Genomic DNA, 19,621 nt, shown 5'->3' with positions numbered 1-19,621 from the left:
TTGAGGCTAAGGCAAGGGTTGAAAACCAAGGCCATATACAAACATCCACTGGATCACACCAACTGAGAGTTGCCAGCTATCCCATCACCAGCTCACAACCAGGAATGGAGGACAGGCTCATGGAATCGCCTTCCTTGTGGCTGCATTGATACTGCTTACCTAGATGGGTTGGGTGGCAGCAAGATTCGTGCTGTGTGGGCATGCTGGCAGGAGAGTTGGGTTGGCTCTACCAGTATGCCCAGGCGGCCCCAACTTTGCTGCAACCTGTCCTGACTCTGCAGCAGCAGCCAGGTGGAGCTGTCAAGGAGGGCAGCTTTCTGGCGTGGTCCTACCACCCTGGGCTGCTCCTGCCCCCAACCATCAATGTGGTGTGTGGGTCAGGCAGGTGCTACAGGATGGAGGATGCTCTACATTTTTTGCTTCACTGGCTCATTCAGTTGCAAGCAAGCCAACAGGCCAGTTGAGTTGGGAGGGCGAGGTGGGGAAGAGCCTTAAAATGAGCAGGGGTCAGGGAAGTTGAGCTAGTACTTTGCAAGGGGGTTTGCTTCACGGACAGGACCAAGTGTTTCTGAGCAGAGGAGGAGTTAGAGTGGGCCAAGAGAAGGGAGAAGGGGGTGAGGTGGGGTAGAAAGGGATAGGTCTGGATCCAATGCAATCAATGGCCCTGTGTGAAAGGAAGCCGCCTTCTGCATGGCTCATAGCTCCTCCAAGACTTTTGAATTGCAAGGTAGGTCAAGAAGACCAGGCTAGCTGCAGACCTTCCTGTAGGTGCTCAGGCAGGAGGCCTTGTACCTCCTATCACAGGCATAGGCAAACTCGGCCCTCCAGATGTTTTGGGACTACAACTCCCATCATCCCTAACTAACAAGACCAATGGTCAGGGACGATGGGAGTTGTAGTCCCAGAACATCTGGAGGGCTGAGTTTGCCTATGCCTGTCCTAACTAAAGGCTGACCATTATGGGCTTCCAGTCTTTCAGAAAGTGCTTGGCTTCTCCAGCTGGCCTTCCCAAAGCCAGCTGGGCAAGGAAGGTTGGACCTTGGCCGCTTATGCAAAGAGCCATCTTAACTCTGATCAGGCACATCCTCCTTGGTGCTGCTGCTGCTCCCAATTCTTCTTTTGAGGTGGTGGTGGGCTTCTAGGAATGCCAGAGGAACCTTGTTGGATCAGACCACCCAGTTTCCAACAGCATCCTGCCAAATGCCTTCAGGGAAGCCCACAAGCAAGCAGTCCTCCACTGGGGCGAAAGAAGTGCTGCCCCACGCACCTCCACCTGCCCCCACCTGCCTGCCTCCTTAAAACCAGCCAGGGGTTGGTTGTCCCTGTCATTGGCTCCTGCTGACTCTCCTATCTTCCAGTCACCAAGTGGACACCAACCACCCCGGCAAGCAACGCACGGAGGTAACAGCGCCCCCTGCTGCCCAGCTCCCACCCGCACACTCCCAGCAACTTTTATCCAGAGCCGCAGCGCTACTTGAACCCTGGAGGCTCTCAGTTCAGGACAGCCCTGTTGGATCAGAACCTGCATTCCGCTCCAAATTCCTGTTTTGAGCAGCGCCCAACCAGATACTTCCGGGAAGCCCAGCCTTCTCCAGCTAAGTGCTCCCCGCTCCCCGCACTCCCATTCGGGGTGGGGGTGGGGATAGACTGCCCCTGAGTCTGGAGGCTCCATGGAGCTGCCATGATCTCTGCCTGCCTGCCTGCCTTCCCCGCTTCCGCACGTCCTCCTCTTGCCCTTCCTCTCCAAAAGGCGCTCTCTCGCGCCTCCCTCGCCCGCTTTTGTGTCGCCGCGTCGCTGCGGTCTCTGGCTGCCGCGCAGGTACCGAGGCTCTCCCAGCGCAACGGGACTGGCGGAGAGGCGGAGGCCCAGCCGCCAGCTGGCTTCCCGAGCGCCCTTCGCCTCCAGCAAGTGCAAAACAGCCAGCGCCTCCCTCCGCTGGCCCGGGATCTTCTTTCTCTCTCTGTGCGCCGCGCTCCCTCTACCCCACCCGCCTCGCACCCCTTCTCCAGGTGGGGAGGATGTCGAGAGAAGCCGGGCGGGAGAGCGCAGAGGCGGGAGGAGGAGGAGAAGGGGCTCCTTGCCCGCTTGCAGGTGGCCCTGGGCCAAAGCGACCCCGAGGGAGCCCGGCCCTCCCCTCCGATGACCTCGTAAGGAACCTGCCCAGCGACTGGGAGGGAGCGAGGGAGAGACCCGGAGGCTCGTCGCGCTGCTGCCGCCGCCACACAACCCATCGGTGGGGAGGGAAAGACAGAAAGAGAGAGACACAGAGAGGAGGAGGAGATCAAGGACCTGAGACGCATCCTTGGGCATCTGTCTGGGCAGTCTGATCCAGGGAAGAGCCAGGGAGAGGGGAGGAGAGGAGAGGGGTGGGGGGAAGGTGGCGGCGGCGAGACGGAGGAGGGGGGAAAGGAGGGGTTGTTGCTGATGATCGGAAGTTGCTGACAACCGGGCAGCACCTTCTCCTCTCTCCAAAGGCGGAGAGACAGAGTGAGTGAGAGAGAGAGAGAGAGAGAGAGAGAGAGAGAGAGAGACGCTCACACACACATACAGGCGCGCGCGCGCAGCAGACACACCACACACAGGCGCGCGCGCGCTCCCTCACTCGCATCCAGCGAGCCCGGAGGAGGAGGAGGAGGAGAGACGGGGGGGAAAGAGGAGAGCTGATGTCTAAGGGAGTCACTCGGAGGAGGCAAAGCAGCCGGGCGCTCAACTTCTCCGCCTTGCTGCTCAGCGCCAAGCGCCACCGCTGGAAACCGGACGCTGCCGCCGCCGCCGCCGGACTTGACAAGACGGGACCCTCCTTCCTCCCATGGCCAGGCTGCGGCTCGAGGTTTGACCGCTCGGCCGCTCCCGGGAAGCCACTGGACCTCGCCTCCGCCGCCGCCGCCGCCGCCGCCGCGCTCAGCGATGTATTATTCCCTGCTCTCCGCCTGCACTTGCCTGTAAGGGTCATGCTGACATTGCCCCGCTTGGCGCATTTCTTCACCAAACCCCCATCCCCGCCACCGGCTTTTTCGTTCTTTCTTTTTTTTTTAAAGTGTCACTTCGGGATCTTTTTAGCTCCCCCCCCCCGTGACACCCTCCCCTTCCCCCCAAAAGAGAGTTTCCTCTCCCCAATATTGGATATCCTAACTGCGCTCTTTCTCCGACAAAACCACCGGCGCGCGCGCGTGTTGATTGTCTTTTGGTGAACTTTCCATCGCATCCTTCTGATCTTTTGTTGCCTTTCTCTTCTCCCTCTCCCCAGATGTTTACACTTCCTGCTGCTGTGCATCCAGGTACAGGTGAGTGATCCTCCCTCTCGCAAACCTCTTCCCCTCTTTGCCCCTTTCTCTCTCCGCCCCCACCCCCGGCCCCGTCACTTTTACGAGCTAGTTTATTATAGCTGTAGAGAGAGAATCCACTTGCTCTCCAAACCGGCATCTCCCGCCTTGCCGAACTTTCCAGCTCAGAGAGAGCCAGAGCGAGAGAGTGCATTTCATCCACCGGATGAATCAAACGGTCTTCAACTTCAAGGATTCCCTCTGATCAGACCCTTCCCCCCCACCCCACCCCAACGCCTGTTCCCAAATGGCTGTTTCTGCTGCAAGATGCCAGGAGCCCTGCATTAAGAAGGTATTCTCTGGAGCGCATTAGTCTGGCTAATGATGTGAGGAGGAGATGTTGGCCTCCGCTTTGCAAAAAATGTTGATTGATGCACTTGCAGGGCACGGGCAGGAGGTTCTGCTCTTGGAGCTCTCTGGCTCTCAGGAGGACTTGGAAAAGGAAAGAAAATAGATCCCATGCTTTGAAGACGCGTGAGATCCTTCATCTAACGTGGAGAGCCTCCCCTCTCCTTTAGGAGAAATGCGCCCGGATCCAATCGGGTTGGTGGCGGGGAGGAATTAGGAAAGGAACTCTCTGCAACTTGGAGATGCCTCTCCAAACATCTACCTCTCTGTCTGATTATACTATAGTAAAACTGGCGTGGTGTTGGGTGGAGTGGATCGCGTGGTTTTCCATGACATTCTACCGGTTTTTGTAAGGAAGGGGGGAGGCGGCGGGAAGGAGCTGGGAAAGAAGCGAGCGAGAAAAGAAGGATTTCTGGTGCGGCGTAGCTGGAGCTGGTGTCGAGGCAGCACGTGCGTCCGGAGACAGACCCGCCCGCGATCTTGAATATTTCAGAGCTGGCAAGGCAGGTGCTTTGGAGACCTCCTCCGTCTCGCGCTCTCGCCTTGGCCTCGCCGCGCTTCGCTGTTTGTTGCTTTGGGCAAGCTTCCCGCGCGCGTCGTAAGGAGCCACAATGCATCAGGGGCCCCAGGCGCCCTACAACACCTCTCCCTTCCAACCTGCTCCCCCCCTTTCTTTCTCTCCGCCGGCGCCCTCACCTTCTTCCCAAGGTCGCTCGCTCCAGCCGCCTCGCTCCTCTCGCTCTCTCTCTCTCTCCGCCCGGAATGCACCTGTCTGCCAGGGTTTCTGTTGCGGTTGTTTCATGTTGGGTAGGAACTGATCCTGTACAAACGGATTAAAGCCTCTGAAATCCGAGCCTCCTCCGAAAGCCAAGCGCCGAGAGCCGTGCCATAGCCTTACCTCCTTTGAAAAAAAAGAGAAGTCTTTAAAAATCCCCAACCCAGCAAGAGAGAGAGAGAGTAGGAAAAAACAACAAGGAAAGGGGGACTCAGAAGGACCGGGAGAGAGAAAAAGACTCCGAAATCTTCAGCTGTAAATTACTTTGCGGTTGGAAGAAAAAGGCGTTTGCTCACAGCGAAACGGGCACCCTTGGCAGAACAGGCAGACACAGGGCGGGAGGGAGAGAGAGAAAGCCCCTTTCTTTCCTCCCCCCCCCCGATTTGTGCAGTAACTGAAGTTAATCAACTCCTATCCCACCCCCTTATCTGTCCCGCTCCCCACCGCGCTCCCATCCCCTCTTTGCTTTTAGGGAATCAGAAGACTTTTGGCGTGTTGCCTCTAAAGCACTTGCTAAAAAATCCGATCTCTTACTTCAGCAGCAGCAGCCTTTAAAAAAACCCAAAACTTTGGGAAGTTATTGGCATCTATACAGTTGGAGCTCTCAGGCTTTCCAAAGCAATAAAATAACGAAGAAGAAGAAGAAGGGAGAAAGAGAGAGAGAGAAAAAAATACTTTCTGTACTCTCCCAGTATTAGAACCATACTTCACTTTAGTGCTGATTATGCAACATTTCGTGTGCTCCGGGGGGGAAATCTGACATCTGACAGCAGGATTTGCTGCAGAGCGAAAGAAGAGGCTTGTAAGAGGCTCTTCTCCTTGTGTCATCACAGCCTAAAGATAAAAAAGAAGGGTCTCTGCCCCGAGGAGATTGCAATCTAAAAAAAGTGACGCAGGGGAAGCAGCGGGCAAGCGATGTCAGGTGCAGAGCAGGTGGGCGTGGCTTGGTCGAAACAACACGGGGGGGGGGCAATTAGACCCAAGGGACGGGATGGAGGTTCTGTGCCGCTCCAATAGAGGAAGACAGAGGAGAGGTTAAAGCAGAGAAGAGTATGTGCCATTCAGTTTCAGGATGCAATCTTGCACCCGCTCACTTGGAAAGTGATCCCCATTGAACTGAATGGGGTTTAATCAGGGGTGAAGCTTGGCTTTATTTCACCCAGTTTGGCACCCATGGGTGCAGCCAGGATTTTTGTGGGGGGGGGGCAGGCCTTTTGCTGGCGGGTGGGGGTTTGGAACCTAAGTTAGCGATGTATTTTTATTGATTTTTATTTATTTGGGGTGGTAGCTGCCCCTCCCTGCCCTCCCTGGCTTCACCCATGTTGGCACCCCCATGTGCATTTTGGGTACACACTCCGGGGGCTTCACTTGGGACAAAAAACCTAGCTAGCCCACACCCACTGTAGCTCCAGCTCTGGGTTTAATTCCTATGTAAAGTTGCACTGTGGGTTAAACCACAGAGCCTAGGACTTGCTGATCAGAAGGTCGGCGGTTCGAATCCCCGTGACGGGGTGAGCTCCCGTTGCTCGGTCCCTGCTCCTGCCAACCTAGCAGTTTGAAAGCATGTCAAAGTGCAAGTAGATAAATAGGTACCACTCCAGCAGGAAGGTAAACGGTGTTTCCATGTGCTGCTCTGGTTCGCCAGAAGCGACTTGGTCCTGCTGGCCACATGACCCAGAAGCTGTACACTGGCTCCCTTGGCCAATAAAGCAAGATGAGGGCCACAACCCCAGAGTCAGCCACGACCGGACCTAACGGTCAGGGGTCCCTTTACCTTTACCTTTAAAGTTGCATTGTCACATGCTTACCAGCACAGTCCTCTGCATGCTTCCTCAAAAGCAGGTCCCCTTGAGTTTTGTTGGTGGCTTAGTCCAGGCATAGGCAAACCCGGCCCTCCAGCTGTTTTGGGACTACAACTCCCATCATCCCTAGCTAACAGGACCAGTGGTCAGGGATGATGGGAGTTGTAGTCCCAAAACATCTGGAGGGCTGAGTTTGCCTATGCCTGGCTTAGTCCCACAAGTAATATGTGCAATAGGATTGTGGTGTCAGGCTTGGTTTTAGCAGGCGGTGAGGACTGAGGAGTGGGGGCAAAGTTAAGCCAGAGTCTTTAAAAATGTGTTTATTAAGGATGGGTTTGAAGGGAATGGGGAGGAAAAAACCCTGTTGTATATGTACTGCTCCGAGCCCATGGGATAGAGTGGGATATCAATCAATCAATCAATCAATCAATCAATGATAAGTAAAGGTGATGTCTTCCTCTTCCTCCAATCCGCTGGGCGGGCCTTTTTAGAGATGGTCCATTAATATGGGTACCACAGCACAAAGCCAAACTCTTGATTAGTTATCTTCAGGACTTTCAAGCGCATGTGTACAGTGTTAATAAAAATATATATATGAAAAGGTGCACACACAGCGAGTTTTTGTTCATTGACCACTTTGCTATCCAGCGCGTCTGGATTGATTTGGGCTGGATTACATGTGTGGAGCTTGAATGAGAGAAAGAGAGAGGGAGAGAGAGGAGGATTAGAAGCTTTTGATTATAATGATCATCTTTGGTAGGAGTTAACCTTTGGCTTTCATTTAAAGCATCACTTAGGCTTAATATTTATTTAGAGGAAATTTTTGCCTTTAGAAGTCTATAAGGAATGGATTCAGTCCTGCAAGTCTGCTCCCACCAAATTTTAATATTCAGGCAAAGGATTTCAGCTCACTGATTGCATGTTACTTGTTGGTTCAGGAATTAAACTTTCCCAACATCTTAGGAGGGTTGGCATCAGTTAGCTGTTGCAGTATTTATCATGGCTGGGATTTGTCATTGTTAACCTGCGGAAAGCCCTCCCTGCCTTTACCAAACATACCAGGTGAGCAAATGACAATGGACCCAATTCTTCTCTGCATGCCACACCCAATGGATAGGAACACAGTAGACCGGGCTCAGGGATATCTGCCTGAAAAGAAGTGTTGTTGGGGCATCCTTCTTCAGACTAAGGCACTAGGATGACCAGGTGAGATGGCCTTATTGTAACTTACTCTATGTGGGGCTGCCCTTGAGGCTGACCCAGAAACTCCAGCGGGTGCAGAATGCCGCCGTGAGACTCCTTATGGGGTCTTCGCTGCGAGATCACATTCATCCTGTGCTATACCAGCTGCACTGGCTGCTGGTGGAGTACAGGATCAGGTTTAAGGTGCTGGTTTTAACTTTTAAAGCCCTATACGGCCTAGGACCCTTGTACCTACGGGACCGCCTCTCCTGGTATGTCCCACGGAGGACCTTACGGTCTTCAAATAAAAACATCTTGGAGGTCCCAGGCCACAGGGAGGTTAGGCTGGCCTCAACCAGAGCCAGGGCTTTTTTGGCCGTGGCCCCAATCTGGTGGAACACTTTGTCACAAGAGACTAGGGCCCTGCAGGACTTGACATCTTTCCGCAGGGCCTGCAAGACAGAGCTGTTCCACCAGGCCTTTAGCCAAGGCACAGTCTGACCCCCTCCTTCTGTAATCCTCACAGAACTCTAGCTCAATGGTTGCCATTAATTTGACTTTGAATTGATTTTAGAATGAATTGATTTTAGAATGTATTTCAATTAATTGATTGTGATTTTATGTAAACTGTGTTATTTTTACTGTTGTTAGCCGCTCTGAGCCCGGCTTATAAATAAGCCCGGGCTCAGAGTGGCTGAGCCTGGGATATAAATAAAATTTTATTATTTTATTATTATTATTGGAGAATCCACAGGAACGCTAAGCACGCCAGTTGCTTTGCTGAAACGACAAATACTGCTTAAAATGTAAACCTTGGAAACTTTTTTGCTCCTGTGTCAAAGCGGCAGTAGCGAAGGTGCTCTCCAGGGACACCTTGCTCCACAACACCTCACGCTGAGGAAAGGCTCTGTGTTGTGACTCTGTGTGTGAGGCATCGGGGTGAGATGGCCTTGGGCAGCGCTGTAGGTAAACCGTTTTTTGAAGACATGGCAAAGCGGCAATGGTGCTCCTTGCAGTGGCTGGTTGTGGCTGTTCCATGGCCAGCAGATACGTGTGGCTTTCTCTACCAGGCAGGGGGCCATGTTATGGCAGAGGTTGAGGAGAAGGCAGACTAGCAGCAGTGGACAAATTAATAGCAGTGGCAGGTGGGCAGTGGGGGTGAATTCACGCCTACTTCCAAACCGTTGCTTGAAAGAAGAGGCTCCTCTTTTCTCATGGAACGGCTTTCCCTGGAGGGCAGCCCAAGCAATCCCACCCCACTCTGAGGACCAGTCTAGACTAGCATCCTTTTTCCAACCATGGCCAGCCAGGTTTTTCCAGAAAGCCCACAAGAAGGCAAAAGCTTGCAGCTGCTACCCGATGGTGCTACTCCAGTGTTGCTTTAAGCTTCTAACTGTGATAACAGTTACGCCGTCTGGGATGCTCCTCTGAATGGTTTCATGTTCTATAATTAGAGGGGTGGAGTCAAGGAAGGAATTAACTCATAACTATGTTCTGTGCAAAGCAGAATCACACACAGAGGCCTTCCTTCATCCATCCCTTTGTAGAGTTGAGAGGTTTTAAGAAGACGATGCAAGTAAAAGTGGTACCCATGGGCATCAGAGAAGAGGTTGAGCAAAAAGGTCAGGCTAGGGGACCCTGATTCAAATCCAACTCGTCTAAGTTCACTGGGTGACCCTGGGCCAGTGACTATCTCTCAGCTTAATCCACCTGAGAGAGTGGTTGTTTTGATTAAAAGAGGGAGGTGAGCGTGAGGAACACATGGTCAATCATCTTGAGCTCCTTGGAAGGAAAGGCAGGGGATAAGAGTATCGGATGAAAAACAATGAAAGTTAGACATGCATTCATGCAGTGGAAACAAGGTCAGCATTAAGCGTAGCTAGAACGTTGCTTTGTACATCATGACACTGAAAGCCATAATTAATTCTCTTCCAGTTGGGTTGAAGGGGAGATTAGAAAAGAGCCACATAATTGGCTGTGCTTGCTGCAGTGACGAGATAAGGGATGGCTTTGACCCTGCAGTTTCATCACTCTCCTCATATCCTCAGTGCTTGGTCCAGCAGTCCTAGAACACGCAGCAAGAGAACTTACTTAGGTAGCCCTGGTGAAGTCTTGACACAACCTGCCTCTAGATCTGCAATTAGATCTCTTGTGGGATTTCCACAGCCGTTAGACTTTCTTTCTGGTACTAGTAGCCATGCGCCAAGCCTATGGGCCTTGCCATCATTCTATGGTGAGCATTCACCATCATGTTGTCTTAGCCAGAGTCTCTTAGCCATTCCCAGGACTGCTGATATTATGTGAACGGTAAAATATGTTGTGAGGTGTTTTTTTGTTGTCGCAAGATGTCATTCTCCTTGCCATCTGAGACTGACTCATTTTTTGTTGTTCTTTGGCATGTTGTCAGCCGTTTTGAGCATGGTTATAACTGTGGAAAGGTGTCTCACAAGTAAAATTATGTATGTTGCACAGGGCAAAGGTGAATGTGAGGTGTGGTGGGCAAGGGGTCAGGAGCCTTAATCTGTGCCAGGGCTGGAGTCAACACTCAAGTAATAAGCCAGTGAAGTTAACTCTTTATTCAAGTAAACCAAAACACAGCTCATGCCTAGTGGTCTCAGCAACCCACCCTGGTAGATCTTGCCCCGATGACACAGTTGCGAGGACTGAAGGTCCCCGCCTTCTCACCCCGCTCCCGGAATTTCCCCACACAGTTTGAAATGGTGTCTGTGCACAACTACTCTCTGTTCTGCTCTTTTCATTTCTCTGCGCATTCTTGGAGACCGGGGGGGGGGGAGGGGAGCTGGTCGCAGCAGGAGGGGGAGACTCCCTTGATCTCAACCTTCTGACCCCCCTCCTCTCTTGCCTCCACTTCTGCCTCTGATTCTGGACTGCTGTCTGCCAGAGAGTCTTCCTGCTCACTAACCCCTGTTTCCCCTCCATCTTCTGACATCTCCTTCCCCCAGACCTCTCTCATCGTTGTCCCGCCACAACTCCCCTGGCTCTGAGCTTTCTTCCCCTGGCGGTTCGACTAGTGGGTTCCCCGGCTGGTGCCTCTTCTGCGTCCAGTCCGTCCATGACAACCGGTTCCTGTTGGCTGATGTCCTGCATCTTCATTCCTCTGACACTGGGTGATCCCAACGGCAAAAATGGAGATATTTTGGCAGTCCCTTTCCCTTCAGGCTGCTACAGAGAAGATAAGAGAATTATGGCACTGGAAAGGCCTTGAATTGAATCATCCTAGAGTTCCCCCTCTCTCCTATGACCCTATATCCGTGGCAGGGAACCTGTGACCCTTCAAGAGACTGTCTTGTTGGACACCAGTTCTTATCGGTCCTAGCCTGCATGGCCAGGGGGCGGGGATGATGGTTTGGGGGAAAATTATGTGACCAGACTTCCTTCCAGTAATTCTCTTTTTTTCTCTTTTCAAAAATAATAAGTTGGATTCTTTATTCCATCAGTCCCACTTGAGCTTGGATACTGGTGCCAAATCCCTGGGAATGTCCATTGGGGGTGGTCTGAGAAAGAACAGTCCTGCTTCACTTGGCAGTGTCTAGCCCTCAGCTGGAGGATGGTGTTCCGTTTTGATCACCACTTTCCACGAAGGCCGTGGAAATAGAAGAGATGGCTCTGAGGACAGGAGAAACGCAAAGACTTCCAGCAGGCAAGGCATGTATCAGACCGGGCTAAGCAGGTTTAGAGAGGACAACAGAAGGCAAAGAGGTGCAACCTCACTTTCAGGCTCTTAAGGCTGCTATAGAGAAGATAAGAGAATAATTGTGCCGCAGGAAAAGGACCTGGGTAGAATAATACTCTCTTCTACGATCCTTTGTCAGGGAGAGAGAACCTGTGGCTCTCCCTAACTTGTTAGACTCCCAATTCCCATCTGCCCCAGGATTAGAGATGATAGGAATTGGAAGTCCAGTAATACTGGCAAGAGGGCCTGCCTTGTGTGAACATATGAGGATGTCTTGAAAAATGAGGGAGAAATCTAGTGTTTTTTCCCTCCTGCATGTGTTTTGTGCAATTAGGGAGGATACAATGGCAATGTTGTTGGAGATAGAGACCCTCATGGGTGGATTGGTGAAAGGGCTGGCACAGGGCAGTGCTAGCTTCCACCTGGCAAACACCCTGGTTTCGCTTGCTGGTTTGTCTCTCCTGCTCTCCTGCATTGGTTTCTTGTATTGCTAGAGCGGCTGGTTTTGGTTTTCGTCAGACGTAGCAGCGGGAATGACGGTTACACATCCAGCCAGACGGATGATTTAGCCTGCCCGAACAGCTGCATGCTGGACAGAGCAAAGAGTGTGAGTGAGCAAAGATCAGCTTGTATTCTTGCAGCCTTTGGGACTTCTGCGTGTGGGGATGGGCCAAAGGCCATATTCCGTTAAGTAATTCCAACAGCAAATGCTTTGCGAGAGGGAAGAGCTCATCCCAGCTACATGCTGAAAGAGATGGCCTTGTTGGTTCTGTCGAGTTCCATGGACAAAGCAGATAGCAGCATGTGTGAAGAGAGAAGGAGCCTCCTAATTGACTCTGGGACAAAAAGTGCTTCTTGTTTTGGCTGAGGATATTCCTGGTCTGGGACGCGGGTGGCGCTGTGGGTTAAACCACTGAGCCTAGGACTTGCCGATCAGAAGGTCGGCGGTTCGAATCCCCACGACGGGGTGAGCTCCCGTTGCTCAGTCCCTGCTCCTGCCAACCCAGCAGTTCGAAAGCACGTCAAAGTGCAAGTAGATAAATAGGTACCGCTCTGGCGGGAAGGTAAACGGCGTTTCCATGCACTGCTTTGGTTCTCCAGAAGCGGCTTAGTCATGCTGGCCACATGACCCGGAAGCTGTATGCCAGCTCCCTCGGCCAATAAAGCAAGATGAGCGCCGCAACCCCAGAGTTGGCCATGACTGGACCTAATGGTCAGGGGTCCCTTTACCTTTATTCCTGGTCTAGAACAATTAAGTTGAGGGAGAACGTACAGTAGCCTCCATGGGTAGCTAGGTCATTGAAAACCTTATCCTCCATGAATTTGTTTACTGGCCTTTTAAAGGTCCAGCTCCGAGGGTCTTCTGGTGGTCCCCTCACGGAGAGAAGTGAGGGAGCCAGGCAGAGGGCCTTCTTGGTGGTGGCGTCCACCCTGTGGAACGTCCTCCCATCAGATGTCAAGGAAATAAACAACTATCTGACTTTTAGAAGACATCTGAAGGCAGCCCTGTTTAGGGAAGTTTTTAATATTTGATGTTTTATTGTGTTTTTAATATTCTGTTAGGAGCTGCCCAGAGTGGCAGATAAAGGTAAAGGGTAAAGGGACCCCTGACCATTAGGTCCAGTCGTGGCCGACTCTAGGGTTGTGGCGCTCATCTCGCTTTATTGGCCAGCATGACTGAGCCACTTCTGGCGAACCAGAGCAGTGCACGGAAGCACTGTTTACCTCCCCGCCAGAGCGGTACCTATTTATCTACTTGCACTTTGATGTGCTTTCGAACTGCTAGGTCCCTTTACCTTTAATAAGATGATGTGAATTGCACGGCTCAGTTGTGGGGAACTGGTGGCCCTGCAGCCACATTTCAGCTTCCGCCCTAATTCCACGTGGCCCTCTGACTTGGCAGTTTCATTCTGGGTCTTCCCTTTGAGAATTGTTTCCTCTTCTGCATTGTGTGTGTGTGTAAGAAGGGGTGTGGTGGGGGGAAGAGATGCGGCCGCTGTACAGTGAGCCTGGGGTGGCAAAAGCGTTGGAGGGAAGGAAGCCTTATAGTGAGGAGACTGTAAAGCCGAGAGGGAGATGAGGATGGTGGGAGAGGAAATTCCCACAGAAATGGGCAGAGCAGAAATGGATAGGGTCATGGAAGAGAAGTAGGGCAAGCCCTCTGGAAGGAATCAGCCCCAACAGTGTTACTGGAGGTGGGGAGGATGGGGGAAAGCTAAAAATAGACGGACTGCTAGAGGGTGGGGAGACTGCAGAGAGAGAAATGAGGTGGCACAGAGAGGGCTACACAATCCTGAAATATTGCCTATGGATAGCTCAGTTGGTTAGAGCATGATGCTGATAACACCAAGTTTGCAGGTCCAATCCCCATATGGGACAGTTGCATATTTCTGCATTGAATGGGGGGTTGGACTAGATGATCCTCAGAGGTCCCTTCCAACTGTACAAGTCTATGATTCCATTCCACTTACTTTTGATTCTGGCCTTCTGGCATGTGGCCCCTGACCGATTTTCCTGAGGAAAAATGGCCCTTCTCAGGAAAAGGTTTCCTGTCCCCAAGAACATAAGCAGAGCTCTGATGGGTCAGAGCAAGGGCTCCTCTAGTCCATCGTCCTGTTCTCACAGTGGTCAACCCAATGCTGATTGATTGCAGGACCTCAGTAGCATCCTTCCCATCTGTGATTTGTGGCAACTGCTATTCAAAGGCATACTGTCTCCAACAGGGCAGGGTGAACATAGGCATTGTGGCTAGTTAAGTCATTGAGAACATTAAAGGTAAAGGGACCCCTGTCCATTAAGTCCAATCGCAGACGACTCTGGGGTTGCGATGCTCATCTTGCTTTACTGGCCGAGGGAGCTGACGTTTGTCCGCAGACAGTTTTCCTGGGTCATGTGGGCTGCATGACTAAGCCGCTCTTGGCGAAACCAGAGCTGTGCATGGAAACGCCGATTACATTCCCACCGGAGTGGTACCTATTTATCTACTTGCACTTTGACGTGCTTTTGAACTGCTAGGTTGGCAGGAGCAGGGACTGAACAACAGGAGCTCACCCCGTCATGGAGATTCAAACCACCGACCTTCTGATTCGCAAGCCCTAGGCCTTATCTTCCATGAAATTGGAACCTGTCCATCTTGTTAGCCATCACTATTATCTTCTGGGAGTGAATTCCATAGTTTAAATATGTGCTGTGTAAAAAACTACATTCTTTTTGGCTGTCCTGAATCTCCCATCATTCAACTTCATTGGATAGTCTCAAGGGCTGCCCGCTGTGGCCCATGCTAGCCACCTGAGGGAGAAAAACTGGCCACTGTGATTTCATGCTGATGCTGCCTATTTCATAGACTGGCCACTGTGTTCTCACACGGATGTGTCCAACCAGAAGGAGAGACACACGCCATTGTGATGTCATGCTGATGCTGAAGGAGAGAGAAACTGGCCAATGTACCAGCCCACAACTGCTATTCACCTGAATAACAAGGAGACACTGCCTGGCACAACAACACATTGCTCACCATGTTCATGAGAATTATGTCCTTTGCACCTTGGACCAGACTGGGGTTTCTTAACTTGCTTTTACTCTCCTGTTCCTGCATATTAGGTTCCCTTACCAGAGGTCTATAATAACAAGGTAATGGAATTTATTTGCACACAAAAGGTAAAAGGTAAAGGACCCCTGGATGGTTAAGTCCAGCCAAAGGTGACTATGGGGTTGCGGCGCTCATCTCGCTTTCACGCCGAGGGAGCTGGCGTTTGCCCGCAGATGGCTTTTCTGGGTCATGTGGCCAGCAGGACTAAACCACTTCTGCCATGGTGGAACACCGTGACATAAGCCAGAATGCATGGAAATGCCATTTACCTTCCCGCCGCAGCGGTACCTATTTATCTACTTGCGATGGTGTGCATTCGAACTGCTAGGTTGGCAGGAGCTGGAACAGAGCAACGGGAGCTCATCCCATTGAGCAGATTTGAACTGCCGACCTTATGATCGGCAAGCCCAAGAGGCTCTGTGGTTTAGATCACAGTGCCCCCCGCGTCCCTCACCAGTATTATGAGAGAGGGAGGAAAATGACTATCTATCCCCTTTCTCCTCACAGTTTATAATCTAATACAGTGGAACCTCAGTTTTCGAACGTCTCCGTTGACGAACGTTTTGGAACCCAAACGCTGAAAACCCAGAAGTAAATGCTTCCATTTTTGAACATGCCTCGGAAGTCAAACTTCTGAGGCAGCTTCTGTTTTGAGTTCCCTATTGTGTTGAGGCTTACAGATTGAGTTTTTGGTTTTTGAACTTTTCGGAACTTGAATGGTCCTCTGGAACAGATTACATTTGAAAACTGAGGTTCCACTGTACCCCTCTGTCATGTCCCCCAACCACTTACTCACCGTTTCCCTAAGCTGCCACAGTTGTAAACTTTCCATGTGGTGGGACGGAGTTGCTCTAGCCCCCTGATCATTTTGGTTCTCCCTTTTCCAACTCTACCCTGTCTTTTTGGAGATGCTACAGCCAGGACCAATGCAATGCAGTACTTTTAATTATTAGAACCCAAGTCCCTTTCCAGGACGTGGGCAGCGCTGTGGGTTAAACCACAGAGCCTAGGACTTGCTGATCAGAAGGTCGGCGGTTCGAATCCCCGCAACAGGGTGAGCTCCCATTGCTCAGTCCCTCCTCCTGCCAACCTAGCAGTTCAAAAGCATGAAGTGCAAGTAGATAAATAGGTACCGCTCCGGCAGGAAGGTAAACGGCGTTTTCGTGCGCTGCTCTGGCTCGCCAGAAGCAGCTTAGTCATGCTGGCCACACGACCCAGAAGCTGTACGCTGGCTCCCTCGGCCAATAAAGCGAGATGAGCACCGCAACCCCAGAGTCGGCCCCGACTGGACCTAATGGTCAGGGGTCCTTTTACCTTTACCTTTTCAGGGAACCGTGGTTAATTGAATGGTGAAATGTCTACACGATCTTATTTGTTAATTCCACAAAATCCCCGTTTGCAGTCACAGAAAGAGGAGGAATTGCACCGAGTCTTATAATGCAGTGAATTATAAGATGTCTCGTTACAAGCACAGATAAGGAGCAAACCCAGTGCTTTAAGAATATTGGACAAGTCTCTTGCACTTGTGCTAGGACATCTGCTCAGGATTCCTTTTTTTATATTTCAAGAAGGATTTATTTGGACGACAGTTGCCTGCTGCAGAACGTGTTGCTCCTCCTGCTTGGAAGACTTAATTACAGAGTGCCAGATTTTAAACACTAATGAGTGAAAACAGAAGGACAAGCTGAAAATAAGCCACAAACCACCACAACAAATTAAATGCTTTGGTAGTAGAGTTGGTTACCGCATAGTAAATAATGGCTTATTTATTTATTTTAGCGCTCTCTCTCTCTCTCTCTCTCTCTCTCTCTCTCTCTCTCTAAGCAGAGCTGAGCTTGCCAAAGTGATATCATTTATAGAATTTTCCAATAAACGACCTGCATTTTAATGACCCGTGTTAAAATGACAGGATCGCAGTACAGTTTTGTAAAAGGATCTCAAGACTTCAAAGCATATTTCATCCTTTTTGGGTATGACTCAGAGGAGACACTGAAGCTCATATGCCATGTAACACATGGTGTGCAAGTATGTGAGGATTGCTGGACACTGGTCTGGCTCCCTGCAAAGCCTGGCATCCAAAATTTAGGCGTCTGATTTGCATAAGGGTCTACAAATTTGTGCACCAATGGACTGGGGCTCCAGATGTGAGATCTGCCCCTCCTGTTTCCAGGTGTGCAGATCTGTGAACAGAATGTGCACACAGACACAAACATACTGTGCCTTTGCCAGCAGCATAGGGAGAGAGCCATTTAACAATAAATGGGCTAACTTTGAGAGCACTGTTCCATCAGGTGTGTTTTTTTGAGAGTATGTCAATAGGCATGGTAATATTTTCTCTCGTTGGATGAATCTGGCAGAAATTCACAAGAAGACAGCCAACAGGTGTTGCTATTATTATTGGGTGATAATGAAGTAGATCATATTCAGATTAGACCCATTGAAATCAATGGACTTACTTTTAGTGAGTAAAATCTTTGGGCATCATCTACGAAAAACTTGGTATAGATTCAGTAACATTTACAGTGGTACCTCAGGTGACATACACTTCAGGTTACATACGCTTCAGGTTACAGACTCCGCTAACCCAGAAATAGTGCTTCAGGTGAAGAACTTTGCTTCAGGATGAGAACAGAAATTGTGCTCCGGCGGCATGGCGGCAGCAGGAGGCCCCATTAGCTAAAGTGGTGCTTCAGGTTAAGAACAGTTTCAGGTTAAGAACGGACCTCCGGAACGAATTAGTACTTAACCCGAGGTACCACTGTACTGTTCAGAACACCATGCCAGAGATACAGTGTTTATTGCAATTATATCTATGCACAATAAGACTATGCTTTGAACGGAAGAGACAAGAGGTTTGTCATAGAAATAGTCTATGAAATGATGCGTCTCTCTCTCTCTCTCTTTTTGAAAAAACGTGTAGGACTGCCTTCCTAAAATTAATGCACAAAGCGGCTATAGACTGAGACATGACCACATCATTGTCTAGCAGTGGTTGCCTTGAGCCAATCTAAAAATAAACATTTCATAGCAAACCTTTCGAAGGCTGCAAACATCATCGTGGCCGAGCTCAGGAAAACTGCACCTCCAATTGTTCAGTCAAAACACGGGATAAACGTGAAACAGAAAAGTGAACGAGTCTGGAACACTCGTGTGAAGGGCGAACGTCTAACAATGTTTGTGTTAAAGAGTGTGCATTGCTTTTGAGTTGCTCAGTTAATTTGTATGGCAATGTTTAGGTTACCAAGGTTTGGTAAAAATACTGTGGATGTCACCTTCTTTTGTTTATTGGCTTAAATTTTTTTATACAGACAGCAAAACGAAGAAGCCTAAATTAACATTGCCTTCTACCAATGAGAAATAATAACTATTACAATACTGAAAATACTAAAAGTACATTTACTTCCCCTTTTAAACTTCTGTTCTGGTTACAATATATTACTATTCTATACGAATCTATTATATCCTTTGCTGTCCCAGATATTATTTTATTTCCCAATTTTGACCTAACCCTCCTCTCTTCCCCACTGCTTCTCTTCACCTGTGTGAGATCTTCCCATCATTATATTTTTGCTTTGATAAAATAGAGCAACAGGAAAACTGTTAAATTACAATTACTTCTTTTGTCCTTACACGCTTCACAATGGCCTATTAGGAGTTCTGCTTTAACACCATATTTCTTCATATATTCCCCTATGCATTCCCATTCTGTATAGAATTTTTTATTGGAGCAGCCTCTGATTAATGCATGTCACTTCTTAAGGAAAGGGAGCTGAACTCAAACCTAGCTAGTCAAAGGCTCCTCTCCCCCCCCCTTAAAAAAAAGTGTTGCTTTGTTGTTGCTGGGGAGCCTCGGACACCCTACCTCCCCTTCCTTTTGCCTTCAAGGAGGCTGGCTAGCTTAAAGGCAGCGGATCCCTGCTTTCAGGTCGAACTTATCTTGCGCTGCACTCCACTAAACCCAATGTGAGACTAACACGTTGATTAGCAGCCGCAACAAAGGCCTATTGTACGCTCATTTCTCCTGCTGTAAACACATGCATGCGAGATTTGGTCATGTTTCCTAGCTGACCAGGTGCAGCCAGAACGCAGGCCTGCTCCCAGCCTACCTGACGGCCCCCTCCTTCCCGACATGTGCAGGAGACCCGATATCTAAAGAAATTACAGACTGTCTGAGGCTGCCAAACGACTTCCTTATTGGCATTCAATGGCATCACCTTAGGATGGAGAGTAGCATAAAAGGGAAGAGGAAGGGCTGAGCTTAGGCTGTCATGGTCTGGGTATTTTCTTTGTGATAGTTCCTTCCAGTGATCAGAGTCTGGGTGGAGGTGGGGGGGGGCATACCTTTCTTCCTTGTCCAGGAAGGAGGCTCCCAATTTTCAGGGCTCCAGAGGCAAATCCTACTTTTTCTTCTATTATGTGAGCAGTATTCTGCTGCCCCCCTTCCACACACATTTTAAAAGAGAAAGAAAGTTCTTTTGCCACTGCTGCACATTGCCTCTTTAAACATTTTACAATGCAAATCTCAGACACGTTCCATGTCTAGGAATATGAAATTAACCTGAAGGGGGAATATCTGTGAATCAGACAGGGAAGAGAAACCAAATCAATGCATTTTTCCCATTTCTCAAAAAATCAGATTTTGGTGGGGAGAATTTTTGCAGGATTTGACACATTTCATGGGGATTTGGAATAGTCATGAAAATGCAGAGCTTTTGCAGGCATTAATCCACAGCAGCTTCATATGCTGGGCGAGAGATCAATGTTTGTGGATTCATCCCCCCCCCCCATTTTGAACCATTACATCTCAGGATCTTCCCCATTTGCTCACAGAAATAACTGATTAAAAAACTTAGAGATGTAACCAAAGAGCCTTGAGGCACCTTGAAGACTTTATTTATTTTTTAACC

General features: G+C 49.9%; 1 protein-coding gene across 3 annotated transcripts in view; it reads left to right on the top strand.

The window, feature by feature from the left end:
• FGF18 (fibroblast growth factor 18) overlaps positions 1 to 19,621 on the top strand; it is a 145,698-nt gene that overhangs the window by 11,868 nt on the left and 114,209 nt on the right. Inside the window, exons 2-3 of one of the 3 annotated variants that reach the window (XM_083606732.1) lie at positions 2,733 to 2,943; positions 3,249 to 3,285. The exons of the other annotated variants lie outside the window; for them this stretch is intronic. Coding sequence (XP_083462858.1) covers positions 2,733 to 2,943; positions 3,249 to 3,285 — 248 coding nt within the window. The remainder of the gene's footprint in view (positions 1 to 2,732; positions 2,944 to 3,248; positions 3,286 to 19,621) is intronic. 3 annotated transcript variants of the gene reach the window in all.

Source organism: Podarcis filfolensis (genome assembly GCF_964270895.1).
Source record: "Podarcis filfolensis genome assembly, chromosome: 3".
Lineage (NCBI taxonomy): Eukaryota > Metazoa > Chordata > Lepidosauria > Squamata > Lacertidae > Podarcis > Podarcis filfolensis.
This window is presented reverse-complemented; position numbering and strand designations above follow the sequence as displayed.